The 18,612-nt window shown below is 42.6% G+C and overlaps 1 protein-coding gene across 1 annotated transcript; it reads left to right on the top strand.

The window, feature by feature from the left end:
• The first annotated feature begins 16,280 nt into the window (after nucleotides 1–16,280).
• On the top strand, nucleotides 16,281–18,317 carry LOC147420281 (uncharacterized). Its single transcript, XM_086504882.1, has 4 exons — nucleotides 16,281–16,332; nucleotides 16,611–16,690; nucleotides 16,805–17,110; nucleotides 17,678–18,317. Exons 1-4 carry the CDS (start codon nucleotides 16,294–16,296, stop codon nucleotides 18,171–18,173), a joined length of 921 nt encoding a protein of 306 aa, XP_086361008.1. The 5' UTR covers nucleotides 16,281–16,293; the 3' UTR covers nucleotides 18,174–18,317.
• Nucleotides 18,318–18,612: the final 295 nt, after the last annotated feature.

The raw sequence follows: 18,612 nt of genomic DNA, 5'->3' as shown, positions 1-18,612 counted from the left end.
AGTTTGCAATGGCCAAACAATTCTTTCAGTTCAACTAAGAGATTTTCTCTTTTCTTATTTGGGTTCTTCAAGCTTAGAAGGAAAGAAGAAATCTATTTCAGATGATGGCATGCACCCTCTAGAGGTATCTCTTTCTCTCTCTTATGGTTACTTCGATGAGTGTGTGGATGCATGTGTGCACGGTGCATGAAGGGAAGAGACAAGAGAGACTTAATGTGTGTGGACTATGCCTTGAATGAGGAGCTCCTTATTATTTTGTATATGTACAACTTATAAGGATAATTGTGGGCTATGGATAGCCGAGCACCGGTGTACGGTCTGAGGAAAAGACACACCATCTTTACCCAACAAACTCCCACTTAAAGATTAATATCCCGATAAGTGAGTGCTATCACTAAACTACTAGTATATATATAAGAAAAAAAGTAAGAGACTCTCTCAACTTGCACCCAGGGGCTCGCTCACTCTATCTACATGTAGTTGTTTTGACTCTAGGGAGGGCCAAGCATGCATTTCCACACTAGAGTATGCATGCAAATCCTACAGCAAAATCTGTATGGTATGCATGCATAGCTCCACAATGCATCATAGTAGTGCATTAGGGAGAGAACGGAGTCTAGGAGGGAGTCTTTATTTGGCAGTTTAAGAGAGTCAAACCTCTTGTATTAAGAAAGCAATCAAAGGGTAGCTTTTGAATTCAAATAGGAAAAACGGCTAGTTTATTTGAATACAAATTTTTCCCCCAAAATGAAATTGAAAATCTAGTGGGCAAAACCATATCATATAGCATATCTATGCAAAGAGCTCAACATGTAGATTATAGATCTATAATCTCTGCTCAAATCCGAGATCATATATACGAGTTATGAAAGGCCAAAAACCATAAACTTCACCACCCCATTTTTTGGGTGGGAAAGTGCATCATTTGACCACTCTTACACCTCTCTTACACACCCACATTCTTGCATACATGGCATGTATCTATTTGTCAACATGTTAATCACCTCCATAACCTCATGGAAAATAAAGAGACCCTCCTAGAATCCATTCTCTTCGTAATGGTTAGTCATTCTATGACAATCCCTACTGCAAATTCTCTCACCATTGCATTTGATAGATCGGGCCATGACACTCATAGGTCATACGTGATACACATAAACATTGACAAAATTTGTGCAAACATAGTTGCACTAGCCTCCTTAGTGCTAACTACATGCACTACATTATCAATACTACTCATCTTTTATGAATGCCTATGTCCCTCTCATCCATAGGTAGAATTATGCATCTTGGAATCAAATCAATAGCATCTAGCATGAACATATCAAAGAGCTTCATATTTTTCATCTCTATATGCATCTATAGGAAGCACGCCTTCTCTACCTCTATCTGCACATACTTTGATGACACCTCTTGTGTCTCTCTAGAGCACTACCACTCTACATTTTCCTCTACATAGTCTATTGACATGTCTTGCAAAGTTACATTCTTTGTCTCTTGAGCATGAATGGACCTCACTAATGAATCAGACACATCTCGCCTCTCAGTCCGCAAAAGAACTGGACTATGCCATCTCGTACCTTAGATGAATGTGTAACATATACCAAGACACTTCAGGCTCTCTTGGCAGAAACTAACGATCCACAATGCATATGGAAATATTGTTTTTTGAGTAGTATCTTACACCCACAATCTGCTAGCTGTCTTACTAAGATCAAAACTTTATCTCAACTGAGGAACTATTGCAAATGTGGAAGTGTATATGATGCACCACTAGGTAACATCAAGAAACATCTCCTGCTCTTGCAATTTCAAACACTAAACAATCGGCCAAGTGTACACAACCAAACCTCCCACTAGAGGAAGTGTTGAAACCAATCATGAAGTGGTGTGACGTGGAAAATTGCATTCTCATATAGCAACTAACGAGGAGAAGTTCCCCCTCTCAAAGACATGTAAGCAAAAGGAACGCTAAAGGTGAATGTGACATCACCATCACTGGCATATAAAGACACCACTCTAGCATGTGTCAAAACCGTCTTTGCATGGGAGATTGTTGGGTAAAGGCCATCGTGGTCGGGTCAACCCGTGTGACACTAACCTACACCTACTAACTTCATTTCTCATATATACAAAACATCAATAAAGAGACAGAAGTGGTAGGGTGTAGTTGTGTGTTTCCCCCAAACCTCTTCTCTTTTTCTTCTCCTTTCCCGTTCCTTGCATGCACTCACACAGGATTTCATGCCATTCAACTAGTATCAGAGCCATGAGCCGGTTGGCTTCCCGCTCCCACTCCACCACGTGAAGCACCTCTTCGGAGCTTGGATCTTGTAAGGAGATCTCTGCAGAGCCTCGAGAAAGAAGACGAAGCAGAGATTTAAAAAATAACTCTCGAGCAACAGGGGCAGTAAAATTGAGTAGCAAGGCGGGCTAGTCTACATACGCCCTCTCATTGTAAGCTTGCAATTTAACTTGCAGAGAATCGAGCAATGGAGTGCAATAGATGTCAAAGCGAGCAAGAGAAATCAATTGAGGAATGAAAAATTTACCATCACGAAACCATTGGAGCTTGTAGGAAGATCTTAAGCCCATTAATAGCAAGAAATTGAAGCCCAAGTGGTAGCTCATGAGGCAAATCTAAACCAAGGCAGGGAATCAAGGGTTGTCGGGCATCGTGAGTAGAATTGCGGAATCGAGCACTTGGAGAAATAGAGCAAGGTGACATTATGTAGCAAACCGTGTAGTGCAAGCTGTATGTTGATATTTGAGTGCTTACAACCAATGATTTTGTCGCATTTTATCTTGAGTTTTTGCTCTTATTCTAGGAGAAACTTTGTCAAAATTCTCCTAGCACTTTTTTCCATAATTCCTTGGTCATTTTCTCTTGAATTATAGCTACTAGTAGTGCTTCGGAAAGGGAAGACTACTACAAAAAGAAGTTCTATGGCACAAATTTTACGATTTGGAAGCAACCTATGCTTGATGTCTTGGTCAACAAGGGCCTAGCAGCACCATTAAAAGAGCATAGAGAGAACGCTTACACTGATGATCAGTGTGGGAAGAGTTGGATGCTTGTGCTATGGCCACGATTAGGTTACATATTGGCAAGTTCATATTCTTCACGATTATGGACAAGACTACCGCAAAAGATCTTTGGGACTCTCTATGCACAGCTTGGGATGGAAAAAGTTATTCCAACAAAGTTCTCTTGATGAAGAAACTTATGGGTTTGAATTTGAAAGAAGGGAGCAATGTTAGTGCACACTTGAATGACTTCAATAGCTATTTTCTCAGCTAACATCAGAAGTAATGAATTTCGATGATGAAATAAAGGCCATTTTCTTGCTATGCTCTCTGTCTTCTTCTTGGGACACGTTCAATAGTACGATTAGTAGCTCCACACAGGCGATAAACTAAAATTTGATGATGTCATTAGTGCATTGCTCACTGAGGAGATTAGACTTCAATCTCTCGATAGTGGTGGGCATGGAGATGCATATATGGCAAGTGGCCATAATTTCCATAGACAAAGAGGTAGATGTAGTCGCAGTCGTGGTTGTTCACAGGATCGTAAGCTGGGATTTCCTCAATTGTAGCAAGAGTCGAGGTGCTATCATTGCGGTAAGAAATGCCATTTAAAGAAATACTGACATATTTTATAGCGTGAAAAGGGAAAGCTATTATGAAGTTTGATGCTCCAAAGAGAAATTTAAAGATAGAGGAGATCAATGTGGTTGAATCTCCACCTCCAGAGGTTGTTCTTGGAGTGTAGCAACCATCAGATGTGCTTGTTCTCACTTCTAATTTGAGTGTAGATGTGTTATTGTCTCTTGATGAGTGTTATGCAAAAAATTGGATCGTTGATTCAGGTGCCAATTTCCATGTTACTCTCCATAGGGAATGGTTCTTCACATATACAATGATGCATGGTTTAATCAAGCTTGGAGATTACTATTAGCTTGATATATGCATTATGGGAGATGTCAAGTTATGCATGATGAATGGCATTGAATTTATGCTCTGTGTAGTCAAACATGTTCCTAAAATAACTAAGAGTTTGGTATCAGTTGGTCAACTTGATGCTCTAGGCTATACTACTGTTTTTGGTAATGGTTCTTGGATGGTGCGTAAAACAATTTTAGCTATGATAAAAGGTCACAAATCTAGTTCATTGTATTGTTTATATGTCTCTTTTGTCAAAGGGAGTTCTATCTATGTAACTGAGAAACCTTCTACTGAGTTGTGGCATAGCCGGCTAGGCCATAATGAGCTAGAAAGAAATGAAAATCCTTCAATGTTTGGCTACTTACTTGTTCTAAAAATCCTTCAATGTTTGGCTACTTCCTTGTTCTAAACTATTTTGATTTCAACTTATGTGAGCATTGCATCTATGACAAGAAAACTAGGAAAACTTCCTCACCATTACATCAAGAGTTGGAAAACCCTCGAGATTTGGTTCATATCAATTTAAGTGAGCCTATGCCACACAAATCTCTAGGGGGAGCATTGTATTTCTTGACATTTATAGATGACTCTACTCAAAAAATATGGATCTACCTCCTGAAGTGGAAAGACAAAGTGTTTACTACATTACAAAAATTCCTAGACATGCTTGAGAACCAATCTGGTAGAAAGCTAAAAGCTTTTTAAACAGACAATGGAGAAGAATATGTCTCCAATGAGTTCAAGAATTTTGTAGCAAACGAGGGATTTGGTGACAGTTTACTATGCCATACACACCTGCTCAGAATGGAATTGTTGAGCGTATGAATCACACGATTGAAGAAAGAGTCTCAACCATGTTATCCATGGTGAAGTTACCTCTTGAGTTATGGGGACAAGCTATTATGACAGTTATACACATCATCAATAGATTTCCTAGTCTGGGTGTGAAGCATCCTCACACATTCCAAAAGAACTTTGCAAGAAGCTAGATCCCAAGTCACACAAGTGCATCTTCATTGGTTATGGTGCAAATGAAGCAATGGGATACCAAAATCTAGAAAGGTTATTTGCAGCTCACAAGTGATATTGAATGAGTCTAAAATGCATAGATAGCCCGTAATTAAAGAGGCCAAATATTAGAAAGTCAGATTTGAGGATGTAACCTCCACAAGTTTGGGAAAACCAACTCAGTGTACTAGTGATGTTCCTAGCACCAATAGTGCTCCAAAGAGAGCAGAATACCCATCAGGCAGGCACTGAGGAAATCTACGCATGTATCTCATGCATCTGAGCGTTTTGATCCAGGATTGGACTATGTGTAGATCCTAAGCCTAAGTAGAAGTCTAGATTGGTTGCTAAGAGATTCAAGAAGCAAATGGGAGTTGATTTTGACGAAATCTTCTTGCCAGTGGGGGTCAAGATGACTACATTGCGTACAATGCTTGGCCTAGTAGCCATAGAGGACATGGAGCTTGTCCAAATGGATGTGAAGACAGCTTTTCTTCACGAGGATCTAGGACGATGTTTATATGAAGCAATCTGAATGTTTTGAATAGTCTAACAGGGAGGATCTTGCATGCAAACTCAAGAAAGGAATTCATGGCTTAAATCACGGTTCTAAGTAGTGGTATAAAAACAATTAACGCTTTGGCTATAATAGCGGTAACAGACGTGGTAATCAATGCGGTAATATTGAAAATACAAACCCCCTCCCCCTGTTTGCCTCTCTCTTCCCTGTCCAACCCATTTTGGACTAGTCTCTCTACAAAACACAATAAAAGGCTACGGTAAATGTATTAGATTTTCATAGTGTTTGGGCTGCCCAATTTTCATAGTGTTTGGGCTGCCCAATTTTCGGTGGCCCAATGATCATCTTTATTTTTGACAAATTGGGTGGTGCAAATAAGTATCTTTATTTTTGACCTGCATAAAACATATCAAATATCAATTGCATTTTGAAAAGTATACAAATAATAATAATAATAATCTTTGAAATTATCTTTATAATTTGAAACACAAAAGAATAATGCTTTAAAAAATTTACAAACAAACCCAAAATTTCAAATGATTTTTATATACAAATCATGAGGGTTTTTTTGTGCCACATTTGCACTTGTAAAAGAGCACTACAAAAAAATATCTATCTATTCTAGTTCTCTTCCTCATCCTCGTCCAAAGGAACCCACGTTTGATTGCTTTGACTCTACACAACAAAGTCACACCAAACCGAAAAACAACACCAAACGACGCGATAGGCGTTGGACCCAGCCTTTGGAACTTATTCCGTGCGCGTCCATCGAGACAAAGCAAACAAGAAGTGATAGGGGCCACCGATGTGCAATTTGCAAAGATGAGATCGTGCGAGACGAAAGGATTACACAAAAATAGATAATATCTTGCGTCGTATACGACAAGTTAACGTACAACATTTTTAAAATTTGAGACCAAGCTTTATATAACATCTGAAATATGACCGTTGGTGACACGTGTCAGCCATGCACACGTGCCACGTGGCATGTGCACAACGGTCGTCGTACGAACGGTCTTATGTATATAAAGCCTTGTCACGTGCTCATTTTGTGCTTTCTCCCATACTCGACATTCGCGTTGTTTCATCCTCAACTACCCGCACTTCGAGTCATCCGCACCTTCTACTTTCTACCGCTTCCCATACTCTAAGCGTCCCTTAAGAGGTGATAGGCGCAAGTTCCAGAGTCTCGGTGAACCTCTCATCGCTTCGTACGGGGGTTGATGCTCGGCAATTTAAACATTTTCACAACTCGCATACGAGGATCTATACCATGTCCTTAGGTGTTTGTGTGCCCTCTATAGCATTGTGAATTTTTTTTTTTTTGGAATACTCATGGCTTCCCATACGACGCGATAGGCGTATGTTGCAACGGCCAGGTGAGGCTCTCATCGCGTCGTGCGGGGGATCTGCTCGGCTTAAAGATTTCACCTCGCATACGATGCGATACACTGATGTTCTAAGGTGTGGTTGTGCCCTCTATCGCGTCGTACAGGGCGTTTTGTGAGATTCTTTTTGGATGTTCCGGTGATCACATACGACGCGTTACGGACCTATTCCAAAGCTTGGGTCACCCTTCTATCGCATTGTGTTGTGACCCTTTTCCTCACACACGGCGCGATAGAAACATCTTGAAGGTTGTGGCCTACGCGTTTGTCGCATGGTGTGCTTTTTTACCCAAATGGCGAGGACTAAGCAAACTGCAAGGAAGGTCTACCAAGCCCCAACTGATCCAGAAATAGTTGATGCTGAGAAAGATGCAGAGAAAGCACCCCCTCCACTACCTCGTCAAAGGCCGAATGCCAGAAAAAGATTGAATTATCAGGTGAAGTCCCTAAGAGAAATAAGAAAAGCACAAAAGTCTACTTGTCTACTGATTCCAAAGCTCTCTTTCATGAGAGTTGTCAAGGAGATATCTAATAGACTTGTAAGCATGATGAATATCAAAACTTTTGTCTCGATAAGGTGGCAGTCTCAAGTTGTGATGTGCCTTCAGGAAGCTGCTGAGGATTTTCTCATAGACTTTATGAATGATAGCTACATTGCAGCTGCATTTGCTCATAGGGTGATGATGGCCCATTGTTTTCTATTAGTAGATTTTTGATTCAATGTCTTCTTGCAGTGCTGCCAAACTTATTGATGGTCACCTGAGTACCACAAACAAGGATTACAATATAGAAGCTTTCAAGTACTACAATCAAAAAGTGCCTTTACAGACAGACTCAACATCTTGTGGATGGAGGGTGCTTGCAAATGCATGGAGATATCTTGAGTCAAGGTGCCGGATGATTACACTCACTGTAAGTGTGGTTCATGTATTTATTTTGATGTTTTATGTATGTATGTCATGTCCTTTAGTTCCTTTTTCTATTTTTTTCAGTTGCATGACTATCCAGAGTCTTGGGTCACGTGGGTGAGAGAAAAGGCTGTTTCTATGGTTTTGGAAAGATCAATAAATCCAAATGATCCTGATTCTCCTTTGCCACCAAAGAAAGGTTTGGATGCAAAGAAAATGGATCAAAAGAAGAAAAGTCTTGCAAAGATCCATACAAAGAAAAAGGATCACAAGAAGATTCCTGCCAAGGTGAAGAGTCCTGCCAAGGGGAAGAGTCCCAAGAAGAAGAAGATCCTTGCCAAGGGGAAGAGTCCTACCAAAAAGAAGATCCCTGCCAAGGGGAAGAGTACCACTAAGAAGAATGCCAAGGGAAAGAGTCCCACTAAGAGCCCTGCAAGAAAAAGATCAGATACAAAGGGCCATCCATTCCACTCACCATTGAAATTCAAGGTTCAAAAGCGTCGTATACTTAAGAACAATATGGGGGAGGCACCTAGCTCACCTTTCAATCTACCATTCATGTTGTCAAAGAAAGCTACCAAATCACCCAAGCCAGCCAGTCGTAAGGAGCCTAAAGCACCAACCCCTGCCAAGTCACCACCACCACCCACTCATGAACTTTCACCCCCTTCTGAACACAAAAGGAAAAGGGTCTCTGAGGATGCAGAATCCTCTCAGGCAAAAAGAAAAGTGGAATTTCATGATTGAATAGTCCACAAAAGCTATGTACACTTTTTTTCATTTTGTCCATATGAACATATATATATACCCTTTGGTGATTCATAATTTTGTACTTCAAATACTTAATACCAACTGTCGATTCTTAAATGTGTATCATGATGTCATGTAAGTTTAAAACAACAGAAGTAGAGAAAAGATAAATATATTTGCAAAATGATTACAATATTGAACTTGTTTTTTCAAGTCCTTGCAAGTGGCTCAAATACAACTCTTTTTGGGGGAAGGCATGTGATGCCAGAGGTTGAATTCTCCATCCTTGTGCTCACCACAATTAATTCATCCACTTTGAATCTATACTCGGGAGATGTTTCATCAAGAAACTCAAGAGATTCTCTAACATCATTTAGTCTCCAATTTGTTGTTACTATCAGGTTTCTATACTCGGTGTGTGGATGTACTGTGACCTTTAGTTCAAACTTTGGACAGTTTTCCTTAGAGTGGAGAGGAACCCAGCTACCTTATTTGCTTCTCCATCTCCTATAGTCGTAGCCCAGAACTAATGATTGACGACATAGTTGATATGAGATAGACATAGAATTTGGGCTTACTCTACAACTAATATTGTCACCAATATGGAAAGTTTCTTTGGTGCTCCATCCGTCTCCAAGAACATTATCAAGTTCAGTCATAGAAAGTCTTCTATTAAGCCACATCGTCTTTGTCCTCTGCAAATCCATTGTTTTGAAACATGCCACAAAGACATGTTTAGGCAAGAACCATTGAACTTTAATCCTTCTTGATATCCTGCCCGGAGACATAGCTTTAAGGATGTCTTCTTTGATCTTGGATTTGAAGCTTGATATAGTACATGCCTAAGGAGCTTCCCAATCAAGTGAACTTATGGTGGGAACGGGTAACTGATATAGTTCTCCATATGCACCTTCTCGTGATGGAACTTTGTATTTTGAAAAATAGACAAACAAATCCATTGTTTTGTAAAAGGAAGGTGGCTTGTCAGCATACATAGCATCTGCAATCCCTTTATGCATTGCTTTGAACGTCCCACTCAGACTCTCCACAAGCTACCATTCCACAGCTGTTGAAGGAAATATCTCTGGAATGGAATCAAAAAATGAGAAAAACAATGGGATAATGAAAAAAATTCACTGTATCAAATAGTTTTTTTTTGTACTTACAGTAAGAATGCAGTGTGGGATGTTCTTCCCAGTCTAACACCATATCTTTGGCCATGTACACATGTTGAACCTTAGCTAGCCAGCCATTGTCGGTCACTTTGAAAGCAAGAACACGACCTTTCCAATGGTTTTTTACTTTATCGCGTTTAGTTCTCTTCACTCTGTGTACACCTTTGTATGAAGGAAGCATTGTTACCCAGCCATTCACACGAAAAGATATGGACTTCCAAAGACCATCCTCTCTAACGTTATGAAAGTCACAAGAAGTTATGTTATGTGAAGGGCGACGTGCAAAACACGCCATGGAAACTCAGAGATTAAAGAAGAAAGAAAGTATAGACGGAAAGACTTAAAACCTCTCACAAACTAGAGAGCGAGAAAGGTATACGTTTGAAAAAAGTAGGTGATTTGTCATTAATACTCTTGTTTTGAGATCCTTCTGACATAGATTTCGTATCTTTTGACAACGCTTTTGTGAAATATAAAATAGAATAAAAGACGAGACTTCATTGCTTTGAGCCGCAAATTTAATGAGCTCTCTCGCCGAGAGCACCTAAATATAGCAGTTTCAGCCTTGTGATCAAGACATTTAGCGGTTCTCCGTCAAAATAGGATCACCAAAACCCACAATAGAGGAGACAAGAGTGCCATAATTTTGTATACGTGTTAAATAACTATTGGACTATTCCTTAATCCTTAGATTAACAAACAGCCCTTTTTGAGTCGTTTTTGGCCATAATGGAGAGAGAGAGAGAGAGAGAGAGAGAGAGAGAGAGAGAGAGAGAGAGAGAGAGAGAGAAATGAAATGTTATATTAACGTCTTCAAAAGGCCATAGTGACCTATGAGACCAGAAAGTTACAAGGTGGTGGATCTGATACAAAGTCACAGTAACGAAAATAACCTAACAACAGTACAAAACAAATATATATACTATGGGATCCTAGACTGGTCGATGTGAGAAAAAAACTAAGCAAAAATGGGCGGCTTATCACAAAAAAGCTAGCATCGGTTCGTTGGTGAATCTCATCAATTTCCTCCATGGTTAAGTTTGACCGGGCGTCGTGCATGCCTGGCCAGCGTGCTCCGAATCTTTTGACGTAACCTCTGTCGGTGCTGTATAGTCCTTCGCAGTCGTGGGCGCCTAGATATCCCTAGTTCAATCTCTCGGTCGATCAATGTGCCTCTGGTGTGAGACAAGGGGGAGCTCTACTGTGGGAGTGGCTCTTGCAGCTGTCCCGTGTTTGTTCTGAAGAAGTCTGTGATCCGTCTTTGAGACTGGCTAGCCCTGCCATTCATCAGGCTCTCTCTGTGTCTGCGCAGCTCGAGTAAGAACAAACCTAGGCATCTCTGATCTTCGTATCCCATTACTCTTGAGAGTGGTCCAAAACCCTCTCTGAACAAGCAATGGAAGCGGCCTCGTATCTCGTAGTAGACAGGGAAGTGGCATGTATAATGCAGCTCTGTCTCAGGTTCCATGTCACACAAGGGACATGTCCTGGCCTCTGCTGGTACTTCGTTGTATCTCCCAGTTTCAATCTGCACAGCTGGTGAGACGATGTGCGTAGTTGGCCAATAGCACATCGTATCCCATGAGACAAGTGGGTATCCATGTATCTTGGTCTCATCACAAAACCATCTTCCGTAAGTTGGAGAAGGTGGTCTCTGTAGAAAGCGATCTTCGGGCCCAATTCTTGTGTTGGTTGTATCCATGTCCTCCTGCTGTCAGGTCTTGGTGGATGAGCTTGGTGATCTCCGACCGTGTAAGAATGAGAGATGGTGCATTCAATGAGTACTAGAATGGTGGAAGCCTGTCTATGCTGAACCCATGCGCCTAAAACCATGATGTCATCTCCCCATACCAGCATGTTGTATCTCCTTGTATGGCTAATTGTCGAGAGGACTCAAGTTCTATGCGAGCATATCTGTCCCTTTGAAGTTCCCATGTGCGGTTTATGAAGGAGACTGATCTGGTGAGTGCCTCCACCACTAGTGGGGGGCCGCTAATTGTGCGCGGATAATGGCCCGTGGTACTGATGCCTTGGATCTAATGAGCCGCGAGATCATAGAGACGAGAGGTTTCTCCATGTTCCCCCATCCGTCTGTGCGACCCGGCCTCCCGTGGTGATCCAAAGAAGGTCCCCATATCTCGGCCCCATAGAGCAATGCTGAAGCCACCAAGGTGTCAAAGAGCTAGAGCTTCCTCTAGGGCTCCTGAAACTGAACTTGCGAACACATCCTCTCCAATCTACCCAATGTTGCGTGGGCTCTAGTCAGTCTGGTCTCTACTGCTCTTTTGAGTGAGAATGTAGGTCCACTGAAAACCACTCCAAGGTAAGTGTAAGCGTCTGTGTACTCCACAGTCTCCTGGCTGTATGTGAATGTAGGTGCTGACCTCCTAATCCACTGTGGGGTGGTATTAAACACCATAACCTTGGTTTTACCAAGGTTGACAGACAAACCACTTTCGTGGGCAAACTTATGCAGAGTATCTAGTTGACATTGCATTCCCTCTAGGGATTCGGAGATCAACACAATATTATCAAAATATAACAGAAGTGGAATCCATGTCCCTGCCAGCTGTGCACCTTTATCCCCATCGCTGTCAATGTAGTCAGAAACCTCGTCCACATACATACAGAAAAGAGTAGGAGAGAGCGGGCAGCCTTGCTTCACCCCAATAGTGGAGTGAACCGGTGTAGAAAGTCCCTCCGGGGTGCATACATGCCCTACTACTGATCTGTACAATGCCATGATCCCCCAAATGAGCTTTGTTTGGGTACTCCCATTTCCTATAATCTGCGCATCAATCTAGCTCTCGGTACTGTGTCAAAAGCTTTGCGGAAGTCCACAAAGCTACAATAGATCCATCTCCCATGAGATCTGCCTTCCTCGATGATGGCCCTGAGTGTGAAGATATGGTCAAGAGTAGAGAAGCCTCTCCTAAACCCTGCCTGCCCAGTTGCACGCATTCCTTCCCACTCTGCCCATCTACTTAGCTGTTGCTCAAGAATGGATGCATACAACCGTGCCAGTGCGTGCCCAATCATAATAGTGCAATAATTCCCAGGCTCCATGGGGTCTCCTGCCTTGAAGATAGGTACGATCGTAGATAGGCTCCAAGTGTTCGGTAGGCCTTCACACATGGCACGGTTAAACATAACTGCTAGAAGCTCTGCTAGTAGGTCTTTGGCATGCATGAAATGCTCAGCGACTAAGCCATCATGATCATATGCTCTCCCAGTCCTCATCCTCTCAGTGGCTTTCTTCACCATCTCAGGGTGAAAAAAGCACATGTGTGTGGGCATGGGTCGGGGGGGTTGGGGAGGGGCGGTTGTCCAGGTACTGTGTACAAGGATGATGCGTACTGACCCCAAGTCTTTGTGGAGGAAATACCAGGTTGGGGGGACTGCTCATGAAAGAGCCGCCATGCCTCCCGCGAGTCCTGACTCAAGAATAGCTGATATAGATCCTACTCGAGTCGAGCCAAGAAAGCTCTCTTCTTCCGCTGTACCAGGCGTCGAAAGTCAATCTGTGACTGTTTGTGAGTGACATCCCCCAAAAGCACCCCCCTCTGAAGTTTGTCTCTAGTCTGGCGGCACTCCTCATCGTACTAGCTGTTCTGGGGCATGCTTCCTGATCGGCGGCTCTGCTCAGGCTGGGTGTGTGGGTATGCTTCTGTTGCTGCCTCATGCAATGTGTGTGTGTGTGTGTGTGTGTGTGTGAGAGAGAGAGAGAGAGAGAGAGAGGGGGGGGAGATGGAGCCTATCTGGCTCTCGGGGGGTTCACCTCTTAGACACGTAAGTTACCATGTGAGTTCAAATGAATGGGTTTTTTAATTGCCAAAATTTTAAAATTTTAACAAGATTATATTATTTGAAGGGGTTTTCTAATTGATTTTAGAGAAAAGTTTGTGATTTTTTGAAGAAAAAGAGGTCATTATATTATCTTAAGCATGTAAGTAAAGGGGTCTTTTTAATACCCTTTCAATGCACGTTACAGTGAGTAGTTTCTTAAAGGTGCACCCCCCGAGATCTGGCTAGATTCTTCTCATTCTCTTTTTTTTACTAACATGGACCTAGTTCTTCCACTTTGCTATTAGAATAAGTTTATGGAAGTGTTGGATGTGTCGTAGCCCATCGACGGAACCTCTATCATCGGAGGCACTATGGAAAGATCTGTCTCTCTCTCTCTCTCTCTCTCTCTCTCTCTCTCTCTTGTTCACTCCGTGCATTTGCCACTTTCAAGGCTGAAAACGTTTAATAAAATTTTAATATTCGTAGCTTGTACCACTCAACAGATATATTCCATGCTTTTTGAGGATCAAATAGTTGAATGTTTACATACATACTAGTTTCACTTTGTACTCCCTACTAGGGCCTTGTTAAATAATTTAAATTTGTTGAAAGATACTTCCACCCTCGACCCACTCGAGTGGCACTCAACTCGTCTTGCATGCACTACCTTGCTATGTGCGCCTCTATTCACCATTAGCCCAAACCATTGCATGCTACCTAATGACTCTGTTCTCAGCAAAAACTCTACCACCTAGTACCCCACCAATTTAGCTTGCTAATGTCTTGCACCCCCTAACCATGTAAGGGCCTCACATACTTGCATGTAGAAAGAAGTCGAAGAACAAGGAAAATTTTCAATTGTGTGCAAGACACCCCGTGCATGAGCAATAGAGAATGAATATACATGCAAGTTAGAGAGAGAGAGAGAGAGCGAGTGAGAGAGAGATTCTAGTTTGACATAAGGACAGGCAACTCTTTTTTTTTCCGATGAAGTAAGAGAGAGAGAAGCTATGAAAAAATTCTCCGCTATTTTTCGTTATGAAATGGGTGCTGTCTCCTTGTTTATTTTATTCTGTTATTCAAGAGATTCCTTGGAATCTTATCCTTACGTCCCACTCCCAACCTTGGAACTCAGTTCTGTCACCCTCTACAAGGGAATGGACGGGTCGAGCTCGCATGGAGTGAATAAACTATGCTCTAAGGGCATGTTTACACGCTACGAAAAATGGGCCATTTCTGTGAGGTTTAGTGGCTTTGAATGGTTGGTGGTGGCCCTCGATAATGATGCTCACGCCTCGATAATGGTGGTCATGCTAGGAAAGTTGAAAACCAGCTTGGATAGTGTGAAAAACACCTTTTAGGTGTTTTATACCACCTCAAACTTAGGGAATACCATATGGGGGCTCAAAAAGTAGCATAAATGCCACTACTTCACATCAAGCCTTCAAAATGACGTCCCTGCGTGTGGCCACACCACTATGCCACTGGAGGCCAAAAATGGGCCATTTTTGGCAGCGTGTAAACAGGCCCTATGATGATTCCTATAACCAACCCACCATCCACGCGGTCTTGTTTTACAGAAGGCAACCCATACAATAAATAGAAACCCCCGCAGTATGCAGCTCCATTGCACACTCACCTCTTGTCCTTACTCTCGCTTGACACCTCCTACAACGCCTACCTCCTATGTGCACGTTCCTTACCATCGCTCGACACCTAGTTTCGCTTCCTCATCTATCCCTCGCTTCGCATGATGCCTGATTGCATCAACGGAGATTCCTTTTATGCTCGAAAATTTCCCCGGCTAGTACCCCCCATGCCGCCTGCACCTTCTCTGCCCATGAGTAGTGTCGGGAAAAATGTATCTCAACTTAATATCGTGCCGTTTTCAATTTCAAAAATGTTGGTTGAGGGCAAGGGAAACTCCGCCCAAAAATAGAGAAAACTAGTGTAAAAATATGAAAAAATTACTTAATTTTTAAAAATTTCCTCTTGGAAAATTCAAGAAAAGGAATCTTGTATGTTTGGAAAAATGAGTTTTCGCGAACACTACGAGGGAATCTTGAGAGAGAGAGAGAGAGAGAGCTGCCTTGTTCTCCCAACTGTCAACAGCTCCTGTCTCGCGTCCTCCAGCTCCAAGATGACGCTTCACTTATGCAACAGTACAATCTCCCATCGACAGACTCAGAGAGAGAGAGAGAGAGAGAGAGAGAGAGAGAGCTGCGGCCTGCCTTATTCTCCCAGCAGCTCCTGTCGCAACAGTACAATCTCCTACCTACAATCTCGAACATGAGAGAGAGGGAAAGGAGATTCGACTCATCGAGATTCGACTCTCGAACATGAGATGATGAGACTCGAGATAGAGAGAGAGAAAGGAGATTTCTCGATTGCAAGGCGTGTGGGCGAAGGGCCCAAGGCGTATGTGCCCAATCCTCAAACCACGACGTGATTGGGGACAGGACGTTTCGACAACGATATTGGCAAAGTGGAAAGTGACTTGGAAAACGAAATCACTGGCCTCAAAAATCAATACCCCATTTTCCGTCGTCGTCCGTGCATGCACGCGTGACTGCGACTCGTGAGTCAGTCCGTCATCGAGAGAGCGCTAATCTGTCGTAAGTGTGAGGGGGCTCGGTTATATAAGAAAAAGGCAGCAACACAGTACTCATTCCCCTACCTTCTTCAAGTATGATCTCCCTCTCTCTCTCTCTCTCTCTCTCTCTCTCTTTCTCTCTGTCTCTCTCTCTCTCTCGCAATTATATACGCTCACATTTACACTTTTATTTGTGTTGCGCAGCGATTGCAGAATCATGGCAACAAGACCAGCTTCCGCTGCGGACGCTTATCAGGTGGAAAAAGAAAAGTCTGTTTGCGTGCATGGGCGATTGTGTGTGTGCGTGCGTGTGAGAGAGAGAGAGAGTCTAGAAAGAGAGAGAGAGGGTGTGACAAAAATCTGCTATAGTGTGTGTGGGGAGGATATATCTGCTGCAAGAGAGGTCCCCACAGAGCAGCTTCTGAAAAGTTTGAAGTATACTTTAAAGAATACTTTTGAAGGTGGAGAAACGTTAGAAAATTGGATCGTCCAAATTTCAAAACGATTCATTTGGCTGTTATGCATTAAATGCAGGTTCCCGAATGGGTGGAGAGGAACAGCCAGCTCTTCAAGACTCTTCCACCAGGGTTCGATCCCAGCACGGTCAAGAAGAGGTGAGACCCGAAGGACTTGGCATATATCTCTATAGCATAATTATTTATGAGTGATCAACAAGAGAAAAAAAAGCTGGTGATGCGAGTAGTGATTGAGTGTGCGCCTGCATGCAGGATGAGTGCAGCTGAGAGAAATGCGATTGCAGCATCGCTGTTCAAGGCTGGGGGCCTTCTGGATGCCGGTGTGGGCGCGGCAGACGTAACGGATGATGATCAGGGAAACATCAACCTGCCGGTGGGTCCCCAACCGGGCGACTACTGGCGCAACGTGGAGAACCACGGTAACATCCTCGTCACCTTCATCACTACAGCTCGCCGCAAATCTGGTTTCATTCCTCAACTCTCCGGTACCGAATTCACCAAGGAAGAGGCTGAGGAGTATGCTCGCAAGTTCAGTGCCTGGATGAACGAGATTGACTCGTACGTCATCATCAATGCCTTGCTTTTCATTGTTGTTCCCATTGTATCTCTCTGTGTGTGTGTGTGTGTGTGTGTGTGTGTGTGTGGGGCGGGGGAGGGGGCTAGATTGGTCAATGGTAAGCAACCTTTCGATTCACACACATGTACTAACTTCTAGGTTCCCTCCACAAAGAGGCGTGTAATTACAAGTGATTCATGCGATTACCCATGCACTTGCTTTGACCACTAAGGGGCCTCAATGACGTTAAGGGAAGTGTGCCTCAACTTAGCCTCGAGCCTGGGAGGAGGGGTAACTGGTTTGAGTTAACCCCATCCTTCAAATTACTCTACCTCAAAGAGGTAAAATTAGTACTACTCCCGCCCCCCTTTTCTTCTGCACGTGTGTGTGTGTGTGTGTGTGTGTGTGTGTGAGAGAGAGAGAGAGAGAGAGAGAGAGAGAGAGAGAGAGTAGGAGTCTATGCACTCGCATATGCAATTTAGAACCAACTTAATGCTCCTTTTTCTTTTATATTCCAAGTAACAATGGCACCAACATCAAATACTAATACAGCTCACTTGCAACGACAGTTATGTAGGGTACATCCACCTGGTGGATTGGGCCCAACAAACAGCAAAGAATGATACCACTGATTGCAACGTGATTCTGAAGGGGGTTTCTGACTTTGTGGTGGGGGTCGCCGGATTGGCTGGAAAGTTAGCAGAAGCAGTAACTTTACGAATCACGAGTCTCATTAAGTCTGCAGCAAGCTATGCGACACAAAAAGGATCTGCTGTAAATGCGGGATTTACAATTGAGACGACTGAGACCACTGGTGCCAAGGATCCCATCCAACCTATCTCCTATGCTTCTACAATCATGAGTAAGACCCAAAGCGGCAAGTCCATGTCAGAATCAACCACAATTACATTGGCTTCCTTCATCTACAAACTCAATAGTAATGCAATTATCTCCATGGCAGATCAGCTTGCTGCTGGCTCCACACTTTCAGGTGCTAAACAATATATGGACTATGTAAATGCTCCACTTAAGGACTTTGAAAATTCCCGCCTCCAAAGTCACTAAGCTCTAATCTTTCTACTACGTGCCACTTCCATATGAAGCCTTTCCATCCTCCCTCTCTAGTTGGACTCTAAGAATAATACAATGTCACAAGTATTATGTGCACTATGACATCTCACGCTTTTAATATATATCAACTTCTCTTTACGCTTAGTAGTCATACTTTGCTTTGCCAATGTTTTCCTACCATCTTCAAGTGTTAACTTTCATGTTATGTTGTGATTATGTGTAAAAAATTTTAAAATTTTCGTAAATCTATGTCCCATAGGTTGTGGCACATACAGAAATTATGCCAATACAAGAGTTCAGAAAAAAGGCATTTCAAAACACAAAAATATATTCAAAGACGCCATTTATTTATGATATTTGTAAACCTATCTTGTGAATTTGAGTTAACACTAGAATCGTAACAGGATACTTTTATGTCCTTGGACACTTTTGT

Source organism: Adiantum capillus-veneris, chromosome 28 (genome assembly GCF_014529385.1).
Source record: "Adiantum capillus-veneris isolate H3 chromosome 28, ASM1452938v2, whole genome shotgun sequence".
NCBI classification, from domain to species: Eukaryota; Viridiplantae; Streptophyta; class Polypodiopsida; order Polypodiales; family Pteridaceae; genus Adiantum; species Adiantum capillus-veneris.
Note: the sequence above shows the minus strand (reverse complement) of the source record. Positions and strands in the feature narration are given on the sequence as shown.